The sequence below is a fragment of the Lissotriton helveticus genome, chromosome 9, assembly GCF_964261635.1.
Source record: "Lissotriton helveticus chromosome 9, aLisHel1.1, whole genome shotgun sequence".
NCBI lineage: Eukaryota > Metazoa > Chordata > Amphibia > Caudata > Salamandridae > Lissotriton > Lissotriton helveticus.
Genome location: NC_136070.1, coordinates 924,982,842 through 925,006,485, shown reverse-complemented (window position 1 = coordinate 925,006,485; position 23,644 = coordinate 924,982,842). Strand labels below are relative to the sequence as shown.

At 46.7% G+C, this 23,644-nt stretch overlaps 1 protein-coding gene across 2 annotated transcripts in view; it reads right to left on the bottom strand.

The window, feature by feature from the left end:
• The window catches only part of LOC144782009 (synaptosomal-associated protein 25-like), a 445,013-nt gene that overhangs the window by 266,643 nt on the left and 154,726 nt on the right, over positions 1 to 23,644 (bottom strand). For both annotated transcript variants that reach the window (XM_078661116.1, XM_078661117.1), the window contains exon 2: positions 22,338 to 22,470. In XM_078661116.1, coding sequence (XP_078517242.1) covers positions 22,338 to 22,409 — 72 coding nt within the window. In that variant the 5' untranslated portion in view covers positions 22,410 to 22,470. The remainder of the gene's footprint in view (positions 1 to 22,337; positions 22,471 to 23,644) is intronic.

Sequence of the window (23,644 nt, the reverse complement as noted above, 5' to 3'; positions counted from 1 at the left end):
GTACAACATAACTAAAACATATGGGCAAAGCCAATACACCTGGCATAGGAGAGCACTATTGTCTTAGCCAACGCTAGTTTTCTTTAGCAGTGCGGAGCACCTGAACAATCCACTCACTATGGACAAAGGTCTGACCCAGCATAAACAGAACAGAGGATCAATGTGCGTGCTCTACATTGTGTAACGTGTAGGTTAGAGATTGACATTTTCTATAAAATAGCACAGTGGTTTAATGATCTTGTCCCAGAGAAACTTTTGAACCTGCAGGGTACAAATTTCAATCCTGGTAAAGTTGCTAAAAGAGCACACAGCTCGCTGCTACCTCCAAGACATTGTAGGCACAATTCAGATTCCATATGCATCCCAGCACATCAACAGCCTTCATATCTATTCTGGATGAAATTCATACTCAAGTAGATCAAGACCTTATGGTTGCATTGTCATATCAGACCTTTTGGCGACATTTGACAAGGTGTTCCATAAAATCCTTTTTGAACATCTTTCTCGGGCTGGTAATTTCAAACCCCTCGATTAAATATCTTCTTACCTTTGGGATCGTTCTTGGGTGATAAACCTTCGTCCACTATCATTTGCGTTATTATGTTGAAATAGGGGGCACAGCAGGGCTCTTGCCTCAGCCCCACACCGTTCAAAGTGTATGTTCATCCACTAGCTATATTAATTTGCTCACTTAATCTTTTTGATTTATGCTGATAACACGAAATTTCAACATAGCCTCTTAACGGTCATCAACTGGCTAAACAATATACTTTTGGAAATCAACACAGACAAAACTGAAATATTTCTTTTGGGCAAACGGAGGTCTTCCTGGCCCCCTGAGTGGTGACAAGAAGCACTGAGTCCATTTCCAACCCCATTACTGAAGTCTACCATCTGCGCTTCTTGTTTGACGAGCAGTTCACATAATCTACTCAAAAATTAGGAAATTCTACAACCTGCTTCTATAACGTAAGACTTCTACAAAAAAATCTACCTCTTCCACCAGAGGTATGGTAATCCAAGCGTTGAGACGCTGCAGATTGCTCTTTCACGTTCAACACATTAAAAACTCGGCTGTCCACATTATCATTAATCAGCCTCTGGATACTCGCAGCTCTTCTTTTAGGGTCTCCCTTTACAGGTTCACCATCACACAGAGCATTGTTTTCAAAACCTTGTCATGGTCTACAGTGTCATTCATGGTACAGGCCCTCCCTACTTACGCAATAAGATGTCTCTTCACAAACTATCAAGGACTCTGAGATCTTCTAATTTCAACTTTCAGTCTCTCAAACCTGGTTTCAACGGCTGGGAAGTTGTTCCTGTTCTTAACTGATACCACATTATTGGAAGTATCTACTCCTCCCCCCTGAGATGCATTTCCAACCGTGCATCCTTGAGAAAATACGTTAAGATACTTCTGTCCTTGAAAGTTCTGTAGTGATGCTCTATTCCACATTTCAGCATGTTTTATGTAGCACTCTCTTAGCCTTAGGGCATCCTTTTTGGTAACTGTCCATGCTCTATAAATCTGTTGGAGAAGTTTAGACAGAAGTTCAACCCCTTAAAGGTTTTAACTCAGTCTTTCATTAGTCAGTGGTTAATAGAACGGGTTCCATTCAGTACCACTTCACATTTATTATTGAGTGATAAAAATGCAGTTCCTTTTGTGTGCTATGGTTTATGGTTATTGTGTTTAGCTACACACTTGGAGACATATCTGCCTTTCTCACAAGGCATAGATACATCTATGTATCCTACGTTCACACTGAGCTTGGTAAAGTCTACAAATACTTTCATCTGGGTAAGAAATTAGGTTTTCTTAGTGCTCTATATGAGCTACAACTGCTCCTTGGCCAAGACCCAACTCTTCAAAAGACGCTGATTGACCATTTGCATTGCACCTACAAGCTAAAGCGACGGACCCAGTTAATGGTCACTGGTGCCACCATTGTGTCCCGGCACATCATGATGGGACACGGAAAGAAAATAATTGCTGGGACCGGCGCGGATCTGGCTCAAGAATAACTGCAGGATCCCAGATTTGGCTGGATCCCAAGCGATTCCAGCACTTATGTCAGGTGCTGAAGGCAGGTTTTGTGCCTTCAAAAGCAACAAAACCACATACTGTGCGTTCAAAGAGCATAGGTAATCGCAGAACTACTGAGTTACAGCTCTCGTAAAATAGCTTCTGCACTGAATTGTTACTATGTAAAATTGTTAAAACTAGCAGGTTATTGTATATATTTTGTAATCTTTAAAAGAGGCACAGTGCAAGAACCCTATTTCCTCCTCTCCATTCTCATCCAGCATACTGTGCCTTAGATAAACTTGCAAGACTGTATTTTGTAGGATGCAGAAAAAAACATGCTATTCTGTGGCATGGTGATTATGATATACATTACGCTGCTAAAGCAAAAATAAATATTTTACAAAATACCTAATTCAACCGCTTGGTTCCATTGGCACGTGGGTTCTATATGTAGGAAGGGTAATTCAGTAAACGCATTTTTAAGTTTAGCCTATTCTATATCTTTGTTCCAGTGTAGACGCCTGTAGGATTATCTGCGCTAGCGGAAAGCAGTGCATTGGAGGCACTCATGACTAAAGCTCTTCTGGGCACTACAAGCTTTACAAGCATACACTGGGGCTGCTCGTGAAAGTGAGTGATTATTCCATATCCAGCTCATACTTGGCTTACTGACCATAGTTACTATAAAGTGTGGGAGTCCATCAGTGCCAAACTGTGACAGACTGCAGTCAAGGGCACAAATGCATCCAATAGGGACTGGTGTGAGTGCTTCAAACAATCTGACAAAAAGAATAAAACCAGAAGCCAGACTGTAAAGAACACCTATGCACACAATTTAAAACAGCAACTGAGGGGTTACATAACTATGCGCTGCAGTGGTGACCCACCCAGCACCTTGTGAGTTAAAACATCACACCAAGTATGAGTACTGCCATGCAATCACAAGATGACCCCTTCAAGTTGGCAATGACCGCGACAGTTATTCACCCCAACATTAATTTTCTCTACAACTTCTGGTAGAAACTGAGCATGCTGGACTGTTATGGCTCAAATATGGGTGCCGGATTAATGTTCCAGGCACTGAATAATTGCAGAGTCCAAAATGTAGAATTAATTTTAGTACGTCAAAAATAAACTGACATTTTCAGTGCATGGCTAACAAAATACCCCAAACGTCAGGCATATTTCTGGAAAATCCGTCATGAGTAGTTTTACGACAGGCAGATCCTGGTATGGCTGCTCTTGACGTTCCCCGCCCTGGGCCTAAAAAGGTTTTGCTATCGTTAATTCTGGCTAGCCAATAACTACCCACTTTTGAACATCGAACAACGCCCCGTCTCAAATGGGTGTCTTTTATGACTCCTAATGTGTTTAAAGGCGAAAGTTCCGTCTGACGGTCGCCGTAAAATAGAAGATTTACAAATATAATAAACCTGCAGAGGAAGCACTGACTGTGGTTTAAAGCTATTCTACGACGCACTGTCTCTATAGTAACCAGAGTGCGAACCTTATTTGTTTCGCGGAAATGAAGTGCAGGCCTTTTCAGCGGCAGCGGAATGATTCCCTTTTTACACCTCTGAGGCGGAGGTTGTCCATGGAGTCTTCTTTTAATATCCGAAAGTTAGAATGAACAATTGCACTGCCGGCAGCTCTTTCGTTTAATATCCGCGTGTCCCACGGGCTGATGTAATCAGCGCCGCGCGGCGCCTCTGATATTTATATTTCGGTAGCGCGCGCTCCGAGTACAGACAGTTAGGAGCGCGAGAAACCAGGACTGCGCCACACACTTAGTTTATCGCGACTGGCGTGTGAATTTGAGGATTGAACTATATAAACCGTGACAAATGCAGGCACCACTCATAATGGATTATCCTCTAACGTAACTCGACAGGCTCGATTGAAAATGTCCTTTCATAAGCCACATTCTTTCAGCAGTGTCTTCCCCTTATCTCTCTCCTGGTGGCGTAACCCATTTTATGCATGGACTTCTACTGACACAACAAACACAGAAAGGCCCAGTCTAACAATTTATTTTATTTACATTGAACATATTTTTTTCTCTTATTAATCGTTTATTGAAATTGGGTTTTATAACTGATGCAACTCTAGCTATAGTAAATAAATTATATCTGCATTTAATCAAAAAACACTTTACAGTGCAGAAAAGTTAGGCATACTTCAGCTTATCTCAGAGTTCTGCAGAGATGACATTCCTGCCTCTGCAGAGATGTCACTTTAAACTGCAGCGCAGATACAGTGGTCCATAGTACAACACTCAAAACCCCTTAGAAGCCAGAGTTTTAGCCATGTAAATCTTGGAGGACAGGGTGGGGGAGGAATTGGTCACGGAATGTTCCAATAGTGAAAATAACCTCTACACTGTACAGAAAAAAACATAGTTAATATTAAAATTCAATTAAACAACAACAAAGGGTAAATAGAAGATAACAGGAGGTTTGAACTACATAATTAGATGGCACCTTAAAGTACCATATGCAACGAGAAAGAAAGTGACAGAAGATGTGGTATTCCCACAGCGTTGGAGCGGGCGCTCCGCTGTAATCCTCCTTTCTGCCTGCTGCCAGAGACTTTCTTGTGTAAACCCTGCCTAGTTGCCGCTGGCCCTGTCCGTAGTCCCCCCGCCGCCGCTACTACAATCGAGCGGCCGCCGAGCGGGGAACTACCTTTCCCACCGGGCATAGCGCCGGTCACGTCAGGCACGCGCCAGGAGGCGCTTTAAATCATTGACATCGCCGGTGGAGCGGGTGTTCCGCTTTTGGTATTCCCACAGCGTTGGAGCGGGCGCTCCGCTGTAATCCTCCTTTCTGCCTGCTGCCTGAGACTTTCTTGTGTAAACCCTGCCTAGTTGCCGCTGGCCCTGCCCGTAGTCCCCCCGCCGCCGCTACTACAATCGAGCGGCCGCCGAGCGGGGGACTACCTTTCCCACCGGGCATAGCGCCGGTCATGTCAGGCACGCGCCAGGAGGCGCTTTAAATCATTGACATCGCCGGTGGAGCGGGTGTTCCGCTTTTGGTATTCCCACAGCGTTGGAGCGGGCGCTCCGCTGTAATCCTCCTTTCTGCCTGCTGCCTGAGACTTTCTTGTGTAAACCCTGCCTAGTTGCCGCTGGCCCTGCCCGTAGTCCCCCCGCCGCCGCTACTACAATCGAGCGGCCGCCGAGCGGGGGACTACCTTTCCCACCGGGCATAGCGCCGGTCACGTCAGGCACGCGCCAGGAGGCGCTTTAAATCATTGACATCACCCGCGTCGCGGGAGCGCGCGGGCCAAGGGCGGGCCCGTTGTTGCCCGTTAGTGCTCGGTAAGGACCGGACCGGGCCACCCCCCTTGCTTTGCTCGCCTAGGCTAATTTCTTTCTTTCTTGACTGATCTATTTACCTGTCCATAATGACCCGAGGAACTAGGAAAAACACCAAATCCGCTCAAAGCGTTACCCAGCTCACTGGGCCGATAGACCAATTCATTTCACGTACCAACGAGGTCATCGACCAGAGTATTTCTCTGCTGGAACGCAGAGTATCTTTAGACCTTATAAACGCTAAGCGTTCTTCTATGGGCCATTTGGCCACCGCGGCTTCTCCCAATCAGCAAGGCCCTATTACATCCATATTGACATTACCAACTACTACTGCTGCTGTAGATATCCACACACTTCCTTGTTCAGTGGATCTCTCTGCAACTCAATCTTTATCTGACTCACTCTCGCTGGTGGATCTAGAGATTACCCCCAATTTAGAGCTTTGCCAAACATCGGAAACATCTTTAGATAACCACCTTCGAGGGGTTAGGGAGGGCGCCGTTTCAAAACGGGGAAATGGTAAGCAACACTGTAATTCTGTTAGACCTGAGGCTCCACAGGAGTCAGGGGGGGCTCAGTTTTCTCAGCCTGCCCAAGCTAGCACTAATACATCAAATGATATCAATCCCCCAATGATCAATACTAATATCGAGAATCTAACTGTTAATTCTCCTAGGATCTCCCAGCCCGAGAGCCTCTGTACAGTCTGTAATACCACCCCTTTTCTATTATCCACCATTTGGGAACTCCTTATTGAGTTTCTAAAACCCCTGCAATCTAGCCTGAGGCATCTAGAAAAACAGATGGCACTACTATCTACTAAAACACCCACCCAGCCCAGTGTGGATCATATAAATCAGGGGAAGGGGAAACCCAAACTTTTAGTAAAAGCTCCACAAGCGCCCCAATCAGGCCCTGGCAGTAAACCGATAGTAGCGCCTAATTCATCTACTATACTACCTAAACACCCAGTTCCATTAGCACCTCAACAGACTAATCCTGAAGTGGGTGTGCCCTTGGCTGGATCGATTAACGATCCGACCCAGGCCTTACAAGGTTCTGTGAAAAGCACGAATCAACCCGCTGATAAAAAACAGATATCTCTAAAAAAAACAGTTACCTCTACCTCCTAAAACATTGGAAACTAAATCCTCAGAGATAGCAAAAAGGGGAGTGCGCCCAAGGCGCCCAGTGCACCTTCCTCTTGAGGCATCCCCTTACACGGTTATTCTTACCGGCGTCCCTGAACTCTCTGAAGGCATTAACGAATCCTTTTGGTCCCTTAAAAATAAAGTCTTGCAGTGGCTAAGTCTAAATAGACCATTACAGCGCCATCATATCAGCAGAATAACCACAGTACGTAGAGTAACTTGGATAGGGGAGGAACAAAAATCAATACAGGGCGATTGCATTATAGTAAACTGCGTTGATCCAGCCACAGTTAACTATATTTGCTCATGGCCATCATTGGAAAAAAAGGGTGGAATTGATGCCCACCATCTTTCTTTTTTCTACCCCCCGGAGAACACCCATCAATATTTCCCCACTGTAAATTGGCAACAACCCCTTGAAGGGCACTGGAACCAGGTGGCATACACCAATAGAAATAGTAACAGAGACTGGCAGTCACAGGATTGGCAGTCGCAGTTTTGGCGTCCTGGAAGGCCCCAGTTCCCCATGGAGGGTTGGCAGGGCTTCCCAACTAGAAATCGCTATGACTGTCTCGATATGGTAGACTGACTGCTAGCAACCACAATAAATAAGACCCAGGTCCCGACAACCCCTGATGTCTCTACTAGGCCCGGACAAAACTTAAGCCTGTCTAAACATCAACCCCTTACACTACTAACACCGCCGATCTCAATAATTAATGAGATCGGATCTCCGCTAGAACCCTCTCATACTAACATAAAAATAACGTCATACATCTTTCCGGAGGCTCCTATTGGAGCAAATGCTATAAATCTCCATCAGATCCAAAATATTGATAAAAATACGTTAGGAGGTGTAACTTCGACAGAGTGTTTGTGTAAGCGATCTGCAGATCTCCCATCACCTAAAACTCTGTCATCACAGTCATATGACTATCCACACAGTGCAGATCCGAGCATCTCAATCTTGTATTGGAATGTTGCAGGCTTGCGAGCCAAAACAGCGTTACAACCATGGCTGGATACAGTTAATGTACATCAGATAGTCAGTATTCAGGAAACCTGGTCAATCATTCCATATCATTTACTCGGTTACAAAACATTCCATACTCCAGCCATTCAAGGAGTCATGGGCAGACCAAAGGGTGGCTTGGCAGTTTACGTTGCTAATACTCGGTCTCCCCAAATTATATGCATGCTTAAAGAAGATCCAAGCTACCAAATACTGCAAATAAATTTTAACAAAAATAGTACCTTTATTCTGGTTAACTACTATAATAACTCCGAAATAACGGACTGTATAAAATTGCTAAGTGAAATTACCACGTTTTTTAGATTTTTTGCGAAACGACCTACACCCAACCACAGTATATGTGATTTGGGGCGGTGATTTTAATATTACACTATGCACAAACCACAAAAACGGGAATTGTGGCCTGCTGGACGAACACAGCAGCCCATTGCCACATTTTGTACATTCCACTTGCGGGAATAAACTAAACGAGTCCCTTTTTTCTTTAGAACTTGAGTTTGCAAATGACCTAGTAGAACCTCCAATAGACTTTTCTCCAACGTTCCACGGTAGGGGGTCTTTAACTATTATAGATTATATTTTGACCTCACAGAGCCTGAAGGGTCAACTGGCCAACTTCTACACAGGGACGGATGTGAGCAGTGATCACTATCCCATTAGAGTAACAGTTTCCCCAAAAAATGTCACCTTGCACTCTACCATTACCAGCCAACTAACACAAAGCTCTCTAACCATGAATAAGGCGGGGGCGTGGCTAGCAGGCCAGCATGGCGGACGGAGCCTGCTAGAGCTCCGGTGCCGCCGGGGGAAAGTAACTCCTGAACGCCGTGCCGGAGGGCCGTCCTGCATATCCGACAGAGGGAATCTGTCCCCAAGGTGCCCCGCTAGACTCGACGGCGATTTGAGGGCTCTAGGTGCTGCGGGAGTCCGGCGGGCCGCGACCAAGTATCTGTGGCCTTGCTACCCTCGGAAAGCCGGGACCTCGAGTACGGGCGGAGCCCGGGACGCGGTGCGCTGTCTGCCGCTGCGGCGGGGGCTGCCCTGCGACGTGTGGCTGGGGTGACGCCTGACGTGGAAAGGAGCCCGTGGGACCTGAGCTGGGATCAACCCCTTTCCCCCACACTGCCACCGAGGTGAGAGCTGAGAAGGCTGGGAACGACTGCCCGGGGAGGGAGACTGCCGCATGAACGCGAGCCCTACCTGCTGGCTGCTGAAATCCCGGGACCGCGCTGCGCTGCCACCTGGAACCGGAGCCTGGTAGGACTAGCGCTGAGCGGGGGCCACACGAGACACCAGAGATAGTGCTGCATTGCGCCTCTTGCCGTCCCCCGCTGCCTATCTCCTCCCCCCTCCCCCACTGCTGCCATTGCTGGCGCCGGAGGAGCGCGAAAACGGGACAGGGCGATAGTTGGTGACCGGACCTGAGCTGGAGCAGCAGGGGGAGCCACCGGGACTACCCGAGGTGAGGAGGTGGTAGTGACCGTGGGTGAGATCACTGGTCTGGATCAACATTGCGCCAGGGGGTGAGGACGTGGACGGGAGGCCATAACCCAGCGACGACGCGGGAGCGGCCTGTGGCCCGACGAAAGGCGCGCAGCTAGACGCCATTGCCAACAAAAGGGGAGAACACACACTCGCCAGGCCTAGCCCCCAGGACGCGGCGGTCACTGGCACCCATCCTACGAGCTGATCTCTGACGCCCCTTAGAGCTGAAAGAAGGCGTAAGTGAATTGCAACCATGGTGCGGAAAGGGGCGAAGACCACGGATGGCAAGGACGGGGCATCTGCGGGGCCTACTCAGGACGCGGGCCTAGGAGGTCCCACACCTCTCGCACTGACCTCTACCCTCTCAGAAGACCAACAGGAGGACAAACTGGACCTAATCCTAAAAGAAATCAGAGACTCTAGAGCCGCAATAGAAACGCAAATGGGCACTCTTACCACTAACCTTTCCTTGCTTAAGGCCAACCACAACAAACTGGCGGACAAAGTAAAAGACCAGGGGCTGACGTTGACGGAACTCACCCCGACGGTGGCGGAACACACTGCGTCGATCAACCAACTCCAACACCAGATAAACTCTTGCGGAACGCGTGGAGGACGCAGAAGGCCGCAATCGGCGCAACAACATACGCGTCATTGGGCTTCCGGAACGATGTGAGGGGTCCCACGCGACGGAATTTATGGAGCAATGGTTCCGCGAGAATGTAGCGGCTGAGGGGCTATCGCCGTTCTTTTGTGTGGAGAGAGCACACAGGATACCCACGGGCCGACCGAGACCAGAACAGCTACCACGGCCTCTGATCGTAAAGATCCTCAACTACAGAGACAGGGACACGCTGCTCAGACAGGCCCGGATGAAATCCGTCATAGAATACGAAAATAAACGTATCTCCCTATACCCGGATTATACCAACATGGTACAGAAACAGAGGTCCTCCTACTACGAGGTGAAAAAGAGACTCCAGAGAGCCAAACTTCGCTATGCCTTGTTGTTCCCTGCACGTCTCAAGGTGATCCACGACAACAAAACGCATTTCTTTGAAAGTCCCACGGACGTGGAAGAGTGGCTGGAAGTGATGGACATTGAAGAGAACCAGGACCCGACCCAAGGTTCGACGGCCAGCGGCTCCAAGGAGGGACTGAATCGCGCGGAGGGCAACCTGGACGCACGGAGCGCAGAACCGAGGCGGCGAACACCTACGGCCCAGCAACAGAAACAAGGACAGGAGGATGCTGTCGTGACCCGACAGTGTGGGCAATGGACAGTAGGGCATTAGGACCCTGTGGGGCCTCAGGCAGAGTGACCAAGTCACCGGACACCAGATCCGGTGACGGGGACAGGAAGGGGAACACACAATGACTAGGACGTAGACAGAGACGGACGTGCTGACCAGCTGCTGACCAGATGCTAACCCGCTGTAATGAGCGATGCAAATAAAGGAATATGAGACGAAACTGTGTCCCGTGTTTGATATACCTCCCGGCGCACGAGCAGAACATGACAATTGGCGACGAGGGTAAAGAAACGGATCGACGCGTGGATCAAAGTGTGTCCAGCACGTACACAATGGTGAGGAAAAAAGAATAAAGGTGCTCACCCTGGATGCGCCGCAAGCAACATGGAAGACGGGAAGAGCGACGCGGGAGCCCACCAGACAGCGACAGTGGAAAGATGCAGCAGATAGCGGTAAGCGCTAAGACCAAGCGCGGGCCTTTGAAAACAAGGCGCGAGGTCCCGCGAGAGCTTAGGAGTCTCGGCGGCCATCACTAAGTCAGGCAGCTGAGCCAATTAAAAAAGGGAAAACGAATGAGGAGGCCATTATGAGGTCAGGAAAAGCGAGATTTCGAACGCGAAATCTCGCGAGATAACGGGGGCCATTTTAAATGGGACATTGGAGAAATAGGCCATAAGAAAAAGCGGGGCTGCCATTTCAAGGCCAGGCGAAGTGAGACAACATTGAAAAAGAGACAATTAAAGAACACGAAGAGAAAGAAAGGCAAAGAGAGGCAGAAAGGGACTAAAGACCCCACAACAAAAACAATATAGAAGAAAAACAAGGGGCAAAAGAAGACAAAAGAGAAGACAATAAGAACACCCAGAAGCCAGAAACAGACAAATAAAAGGCAAAAAGTAAGGAGAATAAAGAGGCATAATAAGAAAAGGAAGAACAAAGACGACCAAAGTATTGTGAGAATGACGGCGGACATTTGAAGGGGACATTCAAGGAAAGGTCATAGGAAAAAGGAGAGCAGCCATTTCAAAGCCAGGCAAAGGGCAAAGGAGAAGAAGAACATAAGACAAGGTGAATTAAGGAGAACGCGAGCAAGAAGAAAAGACAGGAAGAAAAAGAAGATAAAGAAGAAAAGGAAGATAAGCACGGAAAAGGTCTGAAAAGGGAGACAAAGGAAATGAATGTCTTGATTGAAGAATAAAGGATAAATAAAAGGCAAAAGAGCAATAAGGCAAAGGAAGATGATGGTGCAATAAGACGAGAGATTACCAGAGAATAACAAAAGGACAAATAGAGAGAGAAAGAAGGAAAGAATATATACATATATAAGAAAGAAGAACAAGAGAGTGGAAGAAGCCAGAGAAGGCTAAATAAAAGACAGAAAAGAGACCCAACAAAGAAAAGAAAAAGAAAACAAAAGGAAAGAAAGCAGAACAACAAAGAGAAACAAAAGGACAAAGATTACACAAGGACAAAGAGAGCAAAGGAGAAGTTACAAGGCAATAAAGAAAAGAAGAAAGAGGAAAGAGGAGTAAAATAACGAGGAAAGAAGGGACCAAAGAAACAGGAAAAAGAAAAGGAGAATAACAGAAGAAGAAGAAGAAGAAAAAAAAGACACAAAAGTGACACAAGAGAAAAGGACAAGGAGAGCCTAGAAAAAGCTAAAAGGACAAGGAGAGCCTAGAAAAGGCTACAAGAACAAGGAGAGCCTAGAAAAGGCTAAAAGAAAAGGAGAATAACAGAAGTTGAAGAAGAAAAAAGGACACAAAAGGGACACAAGAGAAAAGGACAAGGAGAGCCTAGAAAAGGCTAAAAGAAAAGGGGTAGAAAGGAGCAACACGAAAAGACATACCACAGGAGAAAGAGCAGCAAAAAAGAAAGGACAAAGACATGCAATGAGCAGAGCGGACAAGCGCCACCAAGGAAATAAAGGCAAGAGGCATTTCAGGGCCAGGACCAAAGGTGTTGAGACAGAAATAATATAGATGATAAGACAGCAAGTTCTCCAAAGAGTCACTGGCGGTGACGAAAGTGAAAGGATAGATGATAACGGCTGCCTACGAACAACAACGAATGACAAGAAACAGATAGCATTTCAAGAACAAAGAAGGCGGAGGAAGAAGAAATGGCAGCGACAACGGAAGATAGAGGACAAGGAAGCGATGGAGAGTCTCTCTCTCTCTCTCTCTCTCTCTCTCTCTCTCTCTCTCTCTCTCTCTCTCTCTCTCTCTCTCTCTCTCTCTCTCTCTCTCTCTCTCTCTCTCTCTCTCTCTCTCTCTCTCTCTCTCTCTCTCTCTCTCATATATAATTGTGAATGAGGACTATGGTAAGTGTGTCACAGACTTTTGTTTGCTACAAGGGGGGAGGTGTCGTGACCCGACAGTGTGGGAAATGGACAGTAGGGCATTAGGACCCTGTGGGGGCACAGTGACCAAGTCACCGGACACCAGATCCGGTGACGGTGACAGGAAGGGGAACACACAATGACTAGGACGGAGACGGACGTGCTGACCAGATGCTAACCCGCTGTAATGAGCGATGCAAATAAAGGAATATGAGACGAAACTGTGTCCCGTGTTTGATATACCTCCCGGCGCACGAGCAGAACATGACAGATGCTATTGCAGCGCTGGGCTCCTTCAGGGAGGAACATGAAACAATACCCACAGACACTGAGGACAGCATGATTCATTCGGACTCAGAAAACAGTATGGTTCTATTCCCGACTGTCACACCCAGAGCGGCGGATGATCTCCCGGACAATGCCCAAGAATGACTCCTACTATGGATGGGACGCGGAACCCCGAGTCAAACTGGTATCCTTTCTTTAGTGTAACCTGAAGGTACTGCTGCGATTTGGTGGGTGAGGGGGGCTCATGGGCAGGGTGCAGGACTGGAATTACATGGTGATATGCTGACTCCGGTGGTGACGGAGTCGAGCTCTCTACTTACTGTTTCCGACACAAGGTCCTCATGCTCCCAGGGCCCCTGTATCACGCAAGACTATAGTACTGCATAAACAGGACACCGGGGGACACCCCCCCCCTCCATAACCACGGCTACCAGACATAAGAGATTGTCTGTTCCTCTCCCGGCGGCACTGTTGAGCCGGCGGCACAGACGGATATGGCTCTTCGGACACGGCCCAAGCTTAGCCGACCCCCCAAAAGCGTATGCAACATAGAATGTTTAGTTATGTTTTACTGTTACATGTTCGGCACAGCAAGGTTCCGGGGCTGCGCCTATAGAGTTTGTAGTTGGGAAGGGGAGGGTAACGTCTCCTGGCTAGCAACAAAGATGTACACACTGAAATGTAAACTAATGTTCCTACTAATACCTGACTCTGGATGTGGCTGATGCGAAAGGTAAATACAGGCAGGTTACCTGGAATGTGAGAGGGTTAGGGGCGATACAGAAGAGACATAGGGTTCATGCCTTTCTGATTCGACAGCAAGCACACATAGTGTTCCTGCAGGAGTCACACCTGACACAGGCTGAAGCGCACACACTACGGAAAAAGTGGAAAGGCACCATCTATTCCACTACATACTCTGCCTTCTCCAGAGGAGCCACGATATGGGTGAGATATGGTACCCCTTTTGTGGAATTGGAAAGAAGGGTAGACTAACAGGGGCGGTACGTATTGATCAAGGGCACACTAGATGGTATAATGATGGTGTTGGGCAGTATATACGCCCGAACTTCGACCAGGACAGGTTTCTAACAACCGTCGGTCGGGCCTTGGCAGACTGGGTAGACGTTCCCTGGATTTTGGGGGATGACTGGAACATGGTATTAGACGTGGAACTGGACAGATCACACCCTCCCCTACAAGCGACAGGGGTGCATAAACTGACTGACTCCTTTAGGTCATGGATACAGGGGTGGGGAATGGCAGACGTATGGCGCGCGCTGCACCCAGAACACAAAGAATACTCATACTACTCCCCACTACATAACCTGCATACCAGACTAGACAGATTCATATGCACCACCCCTACATTGACTAAGTGCATATCCTCAGACTACCTTGCAAAAACCTTTTCAGACCATAGACCGCAAACACTAGACTTGTATTGGGGTAGGGTGCCCTCACCTGTCCCAACCTGGCGGCTCAACCCCTCCCTGCTTGACGACGGCCCGTTCCGCTCACACCTTGATGACACATTATCCAATTACTTCAGGGAAAATTGGGAGTCTACGTCCTCGAACTTAGTGGTGTGGGATGCTATGAAGCCGTGATACGAGGGGCTGCGATTGGTAGACTGGTAGGAGCCAGACAAGAAATTCACGGGAAACTCTGTGACGTAGAGAATCACCTGAAGGAGCTTGAGACTGAGGTGGGACGGGACCCAGAGCGCAAAGGCGACCTACAGCTATGTAACATAGAACATGCAGAATTGCTAGAGACCTTACGGGTCATTGATTATGGGGAGTACTTGAGGCGAAAGCAGGCGGAAGTGGATAGATCCAGCGCGTTGCTTGCCAGGCTGATCCGAGATGCCCCAGACACCCCAGTCATTACATGCGTCCGGGATGCAACAGGCAGACAAGTCCACACGCAACTAGAAATCAACAACGTGTTCAAGTCCCATCTGGAGGGACTCTATGCTCCCCCCCTGAAACGGATAGTGATGAAGTATCTGACTTCTTGGCAGATCTGCCGATCCCGACCCTGGCCCCAGAGACCCAGACGGCCCTAGCCGGACCCGTAACACAACAGGAAATAAAAATAGCTATCCGCTCACTTAATCGGGGAAAGACTCCGGGCATGGACGGACTGCCTGGGGAGTTTTACCACGTCTACTCCGGGAGGGGAGTACGACAGGGGTGTATTTTGGCCCCAATGTTATTTCCGGGAGGGGAGTACGACAGGGGTGTATTTTGGCCCCAATGTTATTTTCTTTATATATTAATGCGTTAAGTGCAAATTTGGGGGCGGCATCTGCAGACGTCCCATGTATGGGGGGTACTAAATTACCAGTATTACTATATGCGGACGATACAGTGCTGCTGTCCAGGACTCCCATAGGCTTGCAACGCCTCTTAAACTCCTTTGGGAATTTTATGCAAAACCTGGAACTTGTAATTAATGTGGAGAAATCGCACGTGATGTTTGTGGGGAAAGGGAGGAATAATACCAAGACGCTCTTGTGCAATGGCTCAGTAATATCAAAAGTAAGAATCTTTACATACCTGGGTGTGGTGTTTGATGACCTGGGCAGCTGGGCCCCCCAAGTGGCAAATAAAAGAGTAGCAGTGAAAAAGTCATCGGCCGCAATACTTGGCTTTGCAAAAAGATTGGGTGGGAAACCTCCTGAGGCCATTTTGGCGATTTACAGAGCCAAAACTATGGCCATAGCCAGGTATGGGGCAGCAATCTGGGGTTATAAAGATCTAACTTTGATTCAGAGAGAGGAAAACAAATTTTTACGATCTCTCCTGGGCCTTCCCCAATCCACTTCATCTTTTGCGGTCCATGCAGAGCTGGGTATGGGCTACATTGCGGACATGTTAAACATGGCACCGCTTTTATTATGGATCAGAACTTGGCTTAACCCCAAACTTACACTGAATCATAAAATTATTAAGGATTGTTTGGGGCGGGATAGAGTGGCTGATATCAAATGGTTGGCATACATCAAAACATCTACTGCACTCATGGGTCGCCCGGAATTATACTCAAATCCGGAAAATTTGAGTAAAGATGATATTAACTGGGTAAAACAGAATTTCATTAGGTCCCGAGAAATGGATCGAGAGTCGATTGAAATCTCTAAACCAACAGTAAGATCACATTTTTTGTTGATTAATTCAATGTCAATGCAACCTTATCTGACTGTTGTTACACGTCCTTATCGTTGGTTGCTAACCAAATTTAGATTCAATCAGGCACACTTTCTGTTGGGTAATTATGAAAATTGGTGTATGCCAAGGGAAAATGCTCCATGTGAATGTGATAATTTTTCCGATCAGGATTTGACACATTTTTTTTTTTTTGTCCCTTCTTCTCTGAAGGCAGGGCAAAGTATATCAAGCCTCTTTTGAGGGAAATGGGGTTTTTACAGCTGAAACCAGCATTGTTGTTCTTACAATTAATGGAAAATCATCGGGTGATGTTCTGTGTAGCCAATTTTTTGATTGCATCTATCCGTGCTAGACGGAAGAGATCCCATACGAGTCTAGATGGAGCTAATGTAAATGTTTGCCCTATACCTGGTAGTATGAATTAATTTCTAAGCTTTGCTCCAATTTACATATATTTTTTTAAAAAAAGGGAATATGAATTATTTCCTGATAACAGTGTTATTCTTGTGTGCTAGGTCATTCTATACGTATTGTTAATGAATTTTAAAATGTACAGTATTTTTAAAGCTTTGTATGATGTTTTTATGTATTTGTATAGCATACTTTTATGATTTTTATCTAATCGAATAAAGTGAGCTTTGACTTGACTTGACTACTCCGAGACACTGACACCCGTGCTGGAGAAAATTTATAAAACAGCTTATGAAATCGGCCACCTGCCAGTCACGACTATGCAGGCATTGGTAATATCCATTCCGAAGCCCGGCAGGGACACCCTGGATGTGGGCAACTATAGACCCCTCTCCATGCTCTTCTCGGAGTATAAAATCCTCAGTAAAATCATCGCTTTGCGTATACAGGCCCATCTCCCTGGCCTGATTCATACTGATCAATGTGGCTTCCTCCCGGAGAGAAGCACTTCCCAGAATACGCGGAGACTCCCCGCTCTCATGTCGGCCACCCCACAAAACCTGCCACACGCTGGCTGCATAGCCCTTGATCTCAGGCAGGCGTTTGACTCCCTGGCCTGGGATTTTATGTTTGAAGCTCTGCGTCGTTTCGGATTCCCAGATGCCCTGATCAAATGGATTCGCCTGCTATATACGAACCAGACGGCTAGGGCACGCACGGGCAGATATACCTCAGATAGCTATGTTGTCCACAGGGGCACCCGACAGGGATGCCCGCTGTCGCCACTGTTGTTTGTGCTTACACTAGAACCCCTGGCGATTGCACTCCGATATAGGGCGGCGGAGTCGGGAATAGTAATTGGGGATAGCCATAACCTGCTCTCTATATACGCCGACGATATCCTGGTGTTCCTCCGTAGTTTGCAGGATGACCACTCACAACTAGCGGCCATCTTTGACCGATTCGAGAAAATATCTGGCCTGGCCATAAACCCGAGGAAATCACTGGGTTTCTATTTTCGGAACGGGCAGAGACCCACCCAAATACAGTTCGGAACTCATGAGATCCAGGTAGCACCAACCACGTTTAAATACCTTGGTATTAACGTATTTCGCAGCCCGGAAGACCAGATTGATGGTAATATACCGAAAGCAGTCAATGGCCTTAGAGGCAGCGTTAACTTTTGGACATCCCTGCCCCTCTCTGTAATGGGCCGAGTGGCGGTATCAAAAATGGTTCTACTCCCTAGGATTCTGTATCATTTCGTAAATTTACCAGTATTAATCCCGAGACACATTTTTGCCACACTAAATACACTATTAATAAACCTTATATGGGGGTCAGGAAGGCGGCGGATGAGCCTTAAGAAATTACAATTAAACACCAGACAGGGAGGCCTGGGGGTACCTGACCTACAAAGCTACTACTACGCAAGCCAACTTCAATGGCTGTCACGGTGGGTGGCGGGCAGGAACCTACACGAGATTGCTCTAACGGCAGACCAATTGGAACGTGGAGTTCTTCACTCCCTTTTATTGCCTACGGCTAAGATCCCCAGAGACTGCCACCCCCTATTGCATGTAGCCTTGAAATGCTGGCAAAAGGCGCTGTCGTATACGGCGGGAACCACTCCTTACGCAGACAACATCCCCCTCCTGGGACTCCCGACACCACATGGGACCCTGACGCGACGCAGACTACAACCTTGGTTGGCGGCCGGGGTTGATAGAGTGGGAGACCTGTTTGGGGACGACATTCTACTTGATCATGCCTCTTTCGCACAATACACGGGTGCCCCACAACGTTTATATCTCCTGCACGCCTCGGTGACCCAATATGTCAGACGCACCTGGGCCCCACAACGCACTAAGCCTGAACAGCATGAATTAGTTAATCTCCTTCATTACATGGGGACGGGCGGACATCTAGTGAAGTGGCTCTACGTAGGTATCAGGGAACATGCAGCTTTGCCCCTCGTCGCACTTAGGGAAACTTGGGCTACAGACACAGGGGAGACCATCTCAGACGGGGATTGGAAGATTATCCTGGGTCATCACAGGAGGGTGTCCAGAAATGTTAAATTCAAATTTATACAAACCATGGTTCTACATAGGGCGTATCTCACCCCCCAAAGGCTCCATAGGATGTTCCCTGCCACCCCCCACACTTGCCCTAGATGTTAGGAAGATGAGGCACACATTCTCCATATGCTGTGGACATGCCCGAGAATCCGCAACTACTGGGAGACGATTAGACATATATTGTACACTATAACGGCCCTGCAGATCCCTGCGGGGGCACTACCCTGCCTGATAGGACACAGGAAGAGGCCTAAGAATTGTAAGGCGCAACTGAAATTTCAGGATTTAGCCCTCTTGTTAGCCATCAGAGTGATCACCATGAGATGGAAATCGCCCAGACCCCCGAACGCAGAAACATGGCGATCAGATCTGCTGAAATGGGGAAAGGCGGAAGCTGCCGCGCTGCGCAGGGAAGAGGAGAAGGGCCTACGCAAGTATCCAGTTGCGCAGGAATGGGCACGAATGCTGTTAGACCTAGACGATGTATACCTAGAAATGACGCAGTGAGGTACCTGTGGATTGTATGCCAGATGTACTGATTGCCTACAAACATGGGTGATTAGACTACTGTAAGGGTTAACTAGGCCTGAGGACAGTATTTCTCTGGAGAAGCTATAAGCCAATATATCCAAACTTACAGTGAGTGCGGAGGATGCAGCTGGGAGACGGGGTGGGAGAGGGAGGGAGTTCGGGGATAGTTCACATACAGGCGTTATTGCGAATTGTACACTAATGGTAACTGATGTAACAGAAAATTACTTGAAAATTATAAGATAAGATGAGAACTACGTGCATGATAGATAATATGCCACAGTTACGTTACAGAAAACGGAAAAGACTGGTATACTGTAAATGGAATAATTGTACCATGTAATATCTGATACAGTCACGAATAAACAGTTTAAAAAAAAAAAACATCAATAAGGTGAACGGATACACAGTTAAATGGGCCAAGGTCGACCCACTCGTAATTACGGAACGGGTCCTCGATAAAGCCAGACCATGGGTTCTTGACTGTCTATCCATTGACGCCCCGCCTCAAAAAATTGTGGCCAGTTTTCAGAAAGTTCTATAGGTTATCAGAGAGGAGTTTACTGGTAAAATTAGGAACAAAAAATCTAATTCTGAGAGATGGTTTAATGCAAAATGTCGTAAGGCTCTTTCAGATCTAAAGGCCGCCATCCGCAGTCCTCTGAGGGATATTTCGGAAATTTCCAACCTAAGAAAACTCTATAACACAGCCAGAACCGAACGCAGGAAAGAAATTAAGAACAACCTTTGGGCGCAGTTACATCTTAGTTGCCATAATAAAGACAGCGCTCTCTTCTGGCAAGTTATTAGATCTCCTTTTCTGGCAGACTCCTCGAAGGGCCAACATCTGGACGTTGCTGTCACAGCAGATGAATGGGTCTCTCATTTCTCTAAAATCTTTGGAACCCTTCAACCAGTCCCTTCTGAAGATGAACAGAGAAATGGCAACATGTCAGGGAGGAACAGCTATCCGATCAACATAACCTTTACCCATGCAGAGGTTGCTAAAGCTCTTAAGGCGTCTAAACTTGGTAAGGCTCCTGGGCCTGATGGTGTTCCTTTAGACTTTTTCTACATAATTTCGAACTCTGGTCACCCCTTCTTACTCAGGTCCTCTCCGCCGCAACATCAATAGGGCTGTTAGAGTCATGGTCAACGTCTATCCTGCTCCCTATCTTCAAAAAGGGTGATCGAAATGATCCTGCCTGCTACAGGCCTATCTCCCTTCTGGACTCCATGGGCAAAGTTGCGGGCCGGGTGGTACTGGATCGACTACAATCTTGGGCCCAGACAAATAACATCACAACCGACCTGCAATATGGCTTCCAGAAGGGTCTTGAAACTGTGGAGCAGGCCCTGAACCTTGCCCTCTTGATTGGGAATACGCTGCAGCGAAAGGTGGTAACCTCTTCCTAGTTTATGTTGACCTTAGTGCAGCCTTTGACTGCGTCCAGCACTCCAAACTCTGGGCTATTCTCAGCGACCTTAAGGTGGACCCAGCACTTATAGTCTTTCTCCGAGAACTCTACTCGGATGCAACGGCGCGTGTCAGATTTGAAGTCAATGGTGAGCTATCCTCATCTTTTTCCATCCAAAAAGGGGTTAGGCAGGGATGTGTACTGGCTCCCTTCTTGTTCAATCTTTACACCAATGGACTTGAGCTGGCTATGCTAGAAGGGAGCCAGGATTTACCCCAGATCAATCACCTCCCTATACCAACGCTGCTTTACGCAGATGACTCAGTCATTATTGCCAGGACGCTTAACCAACTACAAAAGCAGCTTGATAAGTACTGCTCCTTTATGGGCTCTCTTGGACTCAAAATTAACATAAAAAAGACGTTCACCATGTACATCGGCCCCAAGGTCAAGAAACCTAGAGCAATCTTCGTGGAAAAGTCAAGACTGGAAAAAACTTCTGCCTATCCATACTTAGGGATATTGGTGGACGACTCTTTAAGCTGGCGGCAGGCTACGGCCAGCAGAAAACTTATTTTCCAATGAGCAACAGCGGCCTTGGTTTCTTTCTCTAGGAAACTTGGCAAACTTGCTCCCCCAGAACTCCTAAAAATGTATTATGCAAAATGCCACAGTGTGGCCACCTATGGCGCGGGAGTTTGGGGCTATGGCCCAATAGATCCTATTCAAATAGTAGAGAACGGGTTCGTTAAATACTTGTTGGCCCTTCCACAAAGCGCTCCGATCTATGCTACCCACAATGAGCTTGGAATGGATTACATCACGGACTACATACGTTCCCAACCAATTCTCTTATGGCAACGTATATGGTCAAAATCAGAGTGTCACCTAACTCGTTCGTTGATCAAGGACTGTATGGCTTTAACGAACTGGCGAAGGATTCCTTGGTCAGCATATGTGGAGAACTTTTTCAGAGATTTAGGTCGTAGCTCATACTTTGACGATCCACCAAGTGTGGAGGACATTTCGAGAAAAGAGCTAAAGAAAATAACCATGGACCACCTGAGAGAACTTCGTAGCTCAATTGCGATTGTAAAGCCTCTCAATTCCCAAATCCAAGCAATTCAACTTGTCAAAGGTATCCAACCTTATCTATCGTATTATTTTTCTAATTACGAAAAATATCTTTTGACAAGATTTCGTTTTAACACCTTTTTCCGTTTGGTTTCCTTTCCTCGAATACAGAATTGGTCGAGTGACATTATGAACTGTCCATGTGACGGAGTATCAACCCAATCAACATTACATATCTTTTTCTTCTGCTCATACTATAAAATACCACGAAAAACTTGGATTCTTCCACTTCTCCGATCACTTGGTTATAGGTCATGTCATCTAGCTTATTTCTCCCTACAACTTTTGGACTCAACTCATTCCGCAAAATGTATAGCTACTTTTCTAAAAGCTACCATCAAAATACGACAAGCTCTTGATTGATAAACTGTGTTCTTGTGTAAATATTCTCATTTTTATGTAAAATAATTTTATTTTCTTTACTGTTTTAACTTGTACTTTTTATGGTTGCAAACAAGTGGTAACCGAATAAAAGATTATGAAACTGAAACTGAAACAAAAATATAAGGAGACGTCAGAAGTAGAAAGGGGCCAGAAAGACAAAGAACGAGTAGAGGCAAGCATAGGATTATTACAAATATGAATGGTTAAGGGAATGCGTAACCACCAACTGCTGCTGCAATTCGTGTAACTCTCAGTTATTCTGTAGCTCGCCTGCACCCTCCTCATATTTCTTGGGTTTCTTACCTCCTCTGTGACTTGATTTACTCTGCGGTGGAGCTCCTGACGCTCACTTTCTACTGCACCATTGGCAGCCATCTTGTGTCGTCAGGCTCTGGAGAGAGGAGGGCCAGCAGCCCTCAGGCTTCTACAGCAAAAACTGTAAAAGGAAATAAAATAAGAACAAGTGTGAAAATGTATTTTTTTTAAATGCAATGGAAGAGTAGGATAGAGAGAAAGCATCGTAAAACAACAGGTTTAACATTACTATGGTGAATGCATTACGCAGCAAGTAATGAACCATATAGTGGGAGAGGGGGTGGCAGCTACGTCATGCTTATATACGGTTGACAACCCTTTTGCACAACCTAAAAGGAATGAAACACAATTCTGAGTTTTTAAACTTTTAAACAACGATAGCCATTCAGGCCTTTTGAGATTTCATTGATTGCTTAACAGTGAAAGAGGTCCAGATAACACAGAATACTTCTTGACCCTTACAAGCACATTACTTGGCAAACAGAAGAATAACTGCAACAATGAAAATTCTCCAATCGGTGTAAAAATGATTCGCGCTGTGTACTGTATGCATTCTCTAATTAAATGTGGCAAAAAGTGTTATGATTCAGTGTGTTTTTCAAATATGAGGTAGCCCCTCACATATCCAAAAGAAGGTGGAAGAATACACCCAAACAGCCAACACAAAGAGACTAAATTGTGCCTGTGGGCTGCTTTAATATGTGACTGACTATACCTCAAGCCACTGACTACAGCACCTTATGCCGTAGTGGCCAATGGCTATAGGAGGCTGGCCCAAAGCTGCCTTCTGTAATTATGGAGTATGTATAGAATAAAACATCTGCCATGAATGGTGCAAGTGTCATTATTTAAGAAAGTAGAACTGTGGGCGGAATATGGACAATAAAGTAGGATCGAGGTATTGGGTTGTAAAGCACCTCAGGACATCATTAACTGCCCCACCCTGCCTAGATTTTGTGCATGCTATCGGCTATTGTATGCTTCTTGCTTGAAAATCTCATACATTGAACCTGTCCTATATCTTGTCTGTTATGCCTCCTTTAGAGAAGATCTACACTCTACTAGATAGGTGGAATATCTAAAGTGCATCTTCAACCCTAAACTAAGGTAACTACTGCCCACTCACCATACTGCAAGGATACCGTCAGTAGGTGGCAGATGTTTGGTCTCTGCAGGTATAGATTCCTTTTCTTCCTGCACCCCACTATGAGGCAGCTACTGGACCACTAGGTAAAATCTGGAACAGCAGGGCATCTCGCTGGTGGTTCAACAACTGGCTGGTTCTCTGAACGCCC